The 6000-nt window shown below is 41.3% G+C and overlaps 2 protein-coding genes across 2 annotated transcripts; both read left to right on the plus strand.

The window, feature by feature from the left end:
• Nucleotides 1-973: 973 nt before the first annotated feature.
• Nucleotides 974-2068, plus strand: bdkrb1 (bradykinin receptor B1; the record flags this gene model as incomplete). Its single annotated transcript, XM_083791644.1, has 1 exon — nucleotides 974-2068. The coding sequence occupies one exon, from the start codon at nucleotides 974-976 to the stop codon at nucleotides 2066-2068; it is 1095 nt and encodes a 364-aa protein (XP_083647770.1).
• A 2832-nt stretch (nucleotides 2069-4900) lies between these two features.
• Nucleotides 4901-5785, plus strand: LOC310877695 (G-protein coupled receptor 4-like; the record flags this gene model as incomplete). Its single annotated transcript, XM_083791645.1, has 1 exon — nucleotides 4901-5785. The coding sequence occupies one exon, from the start codon at nucleotides 4901-4903 to the stop codon at nucleotides 5783-5785; it is 885 nt and encodes a 294-aa protein (XP_083647771.1).
• Between the last annotated feature and the right edge of the window lie 215 nt (nucleotides 5786-6000).

Raw genomic sequence — 6000 nt, forward strand, 5'->3', positions numbered from 1 at the left:
TGAGCAAATCGACACATTACGCCTTGATGATGTACAATGATAAGAGTCCCCCTCACTTCATACGGGTGTGATTTTCTTAACTTCACATTTTGCATCCTGATGAAAGATAGGTCATTTTGTCATAAATATGATGTTTCGACAAAGTACTCAACTACTTAACACCATTTATTACAATTTAGGTATCATGTTGAAGATTTAGTTGTAAAGGCCTACTTAAGCCAAGTCTTATGATTGGTTGCTACTCTAGATAGTGCTCAGTCCTGTAAACCTTGCCTTATAGGTATGAATTATACAATAGTATCACTGGCAATAATACATTACATGTTTCCATCCGAGGATCAATGTTCCACTGTTGATTTAATGGTTATTTTCTCAAGTGTACTGCATTTTGAACCTAGGTTATCTCCAGCATGCAAATTTTGGCACTTTTATATACAAGTTGAATGATGTACGGTGTGCAGGCCTGGCCCAAGGGTGTGGAGGAATGTATGTGTATACAACCGTTCTCCGTCTGCTGTGAGGTTCCCTTCTTGCATCATCATTCCTTCTCCGACCAAAGGACACACACAGTTGGACTATTTCACAAGCGAGCTTGCTTCTTCACTTTTTTATTTTGTTTTTCACTTAAAGGTAAGACATTTTCACGAGCCTAGCATTTTACCCAGGAAAGAAAACTAAAATATTTAATTGTTTATGAGGTTAAACATTTCGCCAATGAAGGCCACATAGGCTGAAACGGTTTTGACCGCTCATGGTAATACATTATTTTGGGAGCATTCAAGAAGGTGTGCAGACCTTCTCCTTCTATTCGTTGTTGCAATAATGAAAGGAATTCTGAAGTTTCATTATAAATTAAATTAGCTTGTTGCCAATTTATAACAGAGCCTTTTATCCAAGGTTATTGGGAGGTTTTTCACCTCAGTCAATAATAATTCACATATAAGCATCTCATGTATTATCATTTTTGTAGAACATGGAGCCAGTCCGCCTTCTGTCCAGGATAATACTGAGCTGTGAAAACATCAGCGCCTGCCTCCCAGCCAACACCACTGAGTTTCCTCAGACAGACCTCGACCTTGTCCACACTGTGATACCTCCATATATCTTCACCCTGTGTGTGTTGGGACTTCTGGGTAACAGCTTTGTGCTGCTGGTGTTTCTGATCCATAAGGATAATCTAACTGTACCAGAGATCTATCTGGGCAACCTGGCACTGGCTGACTTCATTCTCCTGGCATGGCTCCCTTTCTGGGCACTGTACATCAATAACGAATTCAACTGGCTTCATGGAGAAGCCTTATGCAAGATAGTCAACTCCTCCATAATGGTTAATTTTTACACCAGTATATACATCATTGCCATGATCAGTGTTGACCGATACTTGGCTCTTGTGAGGACCATGAAGGCGAGATGGATGAGACGGACACTTTACGCCAAGGTGATTTGCGCTATCCTGTGGTTGTTCGGATTTTTGCTGAGCATACCTATGTTAGTTTACAGAAAGGTCAAGTTTTTTGACCAGTATAATTCAATGTCTTGTATACTGGATTTCGATGCCTCTTGGAAACTGGCCAACCAAGTCCTGCTAAATGTGGTAGGCTTTGTTCTACCTGTTCTGGTCATTGTTTTCTGTAGCTGCAGGATAATCAGATCTTTGAATAAGAGGATGGAGAGTGTTTGTTCACAAGAGGCTAAGGACAGGAAGGCCACTGTGCTTGTGTATGCAGTGACCTTGTTGTTCCTGATATGCTGGGGTCCATTTCAACTTTTCACCTTCCTCGAAACGCTCTTAGATCTGCAATTGCTGGACGATTTGTTGTGGTTCCAAACTCTAGATGTTGGACATCAGGTTTCTGTCTATATGGCGTTCCTCAACAGTGCCCTGAACCCACTGCTCTATGTATTCTCCGGTCAGTACTTCAGGAGGAAAGTTACCACCATCTACAGGAGGAAGAGGTATGGTCGCCGGGGATCAGATATGACCATTTACCAGCGTTCTGTGATATCAACTTACCTCAACAGAACAGAACAGATAAAGCCTGTGATACTTTTAAGTAACAAGATCTGAGATGCCTCTTGCTGAATTTTGACATTTTAGTGCTGAACTTACCAGGAAAATAAACAAACAAACAATAAAATTTTTGGGGAGAACCCATACCACATGCATACCACAGGAGCACAAAATGGCTTAATAATTATTCAGCGTGTCCCCGGTTCAACTCCCGGACGGACGGACTGGTTCCTGTGTCATTCCCCATCTGTTCACCTTTCTTATCAAAATAAACAAAGCAACTGGCAAAAACATATTTGACATCTTATACGATTTTCCAAATCAAGTCTATTTGTAGAGCCTTTAATCATTGTTACAGTACTCTGAAAGCGTTCCGCAACCCATGGTAAAATAAAACAAAGGGAAGGATCACAAAAGAGGGTGCCTGTCTAGGCATGCAGTGGCTGCAGAGTGAGCAATATCCAACTGCAAAACCAAACCAAACCACCCTCCTCTATGTCTGGTCCCTTTACCTCCCTATTATTTTTGCATTTTAAAGTCAACTCCTCTTTTCAGCTGTACAAACCTTGAAAGAGCTGAGAGGGGAGTTAATGCTGTAAAGGGTATATGCTGTAAAGCTTCAGACCATTTGTGTGACATGTCTGAATAATATATGGTAACATTGTCAGAACACACAATATTTCAGGATGACAAGCCACAGCTGTGCATTTTGTGAACTATTATGAAGCTAGAGAAACATTTTGATGAGGTTCTTTTTATCACAGTGGGTGTTTTCAGAACGATGCCTGATGTGTGACAGAGACATGACAAAATTTGAGATAGTTGGGGATAGTTTTAGGCAGCCGATAATGTTTTCCAAATAAGAACTTGGATATTGTTGCTGTTGCCATATTTCAACTATTATGTTTATATTTTCATAAATGAATGCCTTATTTCGTCATACATACAGCAGATCTATAAACTCACAATGTATAGCATATTTTGAATATTTAAGTGAAAGTGAATGTGTTTAAATGTGTTTGTGGATTTTCTAATTACATCATGAAACGTATTAACAAGCTTTTGAGAAAATTACTTCATCTGATCCAACAGAACACAGGTTGTTCTTTTCCATGAAAGTAACAGCTAGTTTTGGACATTCAAGGTTTCTACCCTACAGCAACGATAAGCAGCTCTGTTTTAGTTGTATATCAAACCATAACAAGGGGCTCTTCCCCTTTATCACTGAACCTGAGCATTACTGTTCTGAAAACATCTCTCTGAAGCATCCACATCTAACATGTAATCTGTCAGCAATTTAGTGAACATCCATCTCACAGCATGTTGCTTAAATCTAATAACCTGAACCATTAGAGGTAATTGCCCCATTACAGGTTACATGTGTTGGCTGTGTTTTGCCTGGCCTAACCTAATTTAAATATTTACTGTGTGGTGTGGTCTTAACCATATACTGTGTGTACATAGAGCATAGTAACAATGACCTGCTTAAATACATACTTTACTATGAGGGACTATACTATACGTATAATATGCCCCCTCCTGTTTTCAACCTACACTAAATATTTAAATATGCGCACAAGACGTTATGAACTTTAATTTTTAGTGTGTGTTCTTTTCCCATACTGTATATGTGTAGTTACGGATAACACCAGGAGATAACATGGCTACATCAGACTAAGTGATAGCCTAGTTGTTGTTGTTGTTGTTGTTGTTGTTGTTGTTTTATTACTTACTAGATTTAAATGGCAATGTGAATAAATTCAATTAGTTGTAACATTTCCAGCCTGACTATGTGCATTCTTATGGCTTAAAATGAAGTCACAAGTGGGTACCCCCCAAAATAATCATATTTGAACTGGGTACCCCCCAAAACATTCATAATTCAACTGGGTACCCCCCAAAACAATCACATTTGAACTGGGGACCCCCAGACTTGGTTCCACAGATAAATATTGTGAAAATACCAGATCTACAAGCACAAGCAAGGCGAGGTGTTGTGAGCTTGTGGATTTCTGCCTCTTTCTATTTATTATTATTATTATTATTATTATTATTATTATTATTATTATTATTATTATTATTATTATTATTATGTCAATTTGGTTTTTATAGTATATTGTTGAATACTTTTGATGCATTCATTTTCTTTATTTTCTTTTTTCCTTTATCTGCTGTGAGGACAGCCCCTCCGACATAAATAAATAATCATGTGGGGTCAGGTCCCGACCCAGGACCACACATACTATACAGTACCTGAACATGATGGTATAATGTGGTGCCATGTAACAGGCTGCCTCTGTGTCTGCTTTGTGTCAGAAGTGCTAAAGCACGCTAACCTGACACTAATGCTCCTGAACATGCAGTACATAACAATTTGTGTAATAAATATGGCACTAATGTTCTGGATGAGGCTTTCTAGCTTTTATGGAGACCATCACATCCAACCACAGATAATGTGACCTTTTGAACTGTCGTTGAGTAAGATGCTGAAATCATTTCACATGAAGATTAGTGAAATATTTGCATTAGATTATGCAAATGTTCATCTTTACTCTAAGTTTAGAGTTGACTCTGTATGGTGACCCCACAGAGGAACCAAATGAGGTGTCAAGGTATACAGTTCCACAAAGCTTATTTGAATGGGAAGTATTTGCATTGTAGCGTCTCCTCAACAACATTAACATCCCTATTTGTCACCTGACTGTACCACAGAGTACAGGTGCAAATGAACAATCGTTTCCTTTCAACTCAAAACCTTCCTGATGCCCAGGGTGCCACTCTGTCTGAGTGCACTTATCGTAAGTAAAGATGGACATAAATGCGCCCTTCAACCGGACCGACGCGAACGCGTCAGATTCCTGTTCAATGGAAGATGTGGTGGATGAGCGCATGTATCCAGTGGCCTACTCTCTCTTCTTCATCGTGGGCTTGCCAGCTAACTGTCTGTCACTGTACGTGGCCTGGGTGCTGATGAGAAAGGGGAACAACCTGGCGGTCTACCTCGTCAACCTCTCCATCTCTGACCTACTCTACACCGTTACCTTACCTGTGTGGATTGAGATGGCGCTGCGTAGGCCCGTAGGGGATGTTCTCTGCAGCCTGGTGGCTGTGATCATGTACAACAGCTTTTACGTTGGCTCCGGCCTGCTGTGCTGCATCTCCATTGACCGGTATCTGGGACTGGTCTACCCTCTCTACTTTCAGTGGGCACGAGAGGTGAGGACGTCGGTAGCCGTGAGTGTGGTGGTGTGGACTGTGGAGATTGTAATCCACATTATCTTACTAAACCACACAGGGGCACTGCAAGCTTTCTTCTCCAGACGCTTGTGTGAGGAGAGAATGCCCATGACTCGGGCTGATGCTGACCTGGCCATTACACGGGTCAGCTTGGGCTTCTTGGTCCCCACGTTCATCATGATCTTTTGCTTCCGGCGGATTATGCATGCACTCCAAAAAAGCACCTCTATCGTGGCTGAGGAGAGAAGGGTGGTCAGGCTCCTGTTGCTGTTGCTCCTTGTGACCTATCTGGTGGCCTTCGTGCCATACCAGACCGTCATGTTTCTCCGGGCTGCGCTGGAGTCATCAGGCAACTGCACCTGGGCCAAGTGGCTCCGACATCCGTACATGGTGGTGGTGGCTACCAGCACCCTCAACAGCGTGCTGGACCCTATCATATACTGTCTGATCAGCAGGAGCGCTCGCACAGAGATGAACAGACTGCTGGTGAAAGGCAGGGCACTGTGTACAGGATTTTTGCCTTTCCCAAATGTATGAAACAATGTAAATGATTACATTACATCTTGTAATGTATATTGCATTTCTAACAGAGATAAATGTTCAATATAGTGTTCCTTTTTCCTGATATTTCTTAGACTTATATACCTTGATTGTACAGTATTTACAGTATGCCATCATTATACAAGGCCCGAGAGGGTGACAAGCTTGGATTGATTGTTCAGCTACAGTATCTTCCCTGGGGATAACATGGC

This window comes from Protomyctophum parallelum (assembly GCF_964188405.1).
Source record: "Protomyctophum parallelum genome assembly, chromosome: 20".
Taxonomy (NCBI): domain Eukaryota; kingdom Metazoa; phylum Chordata; class Actinopteri; order Myctophiformes; family Myctophidae; genus Protomyctophum; species Protomyctophum parallelum.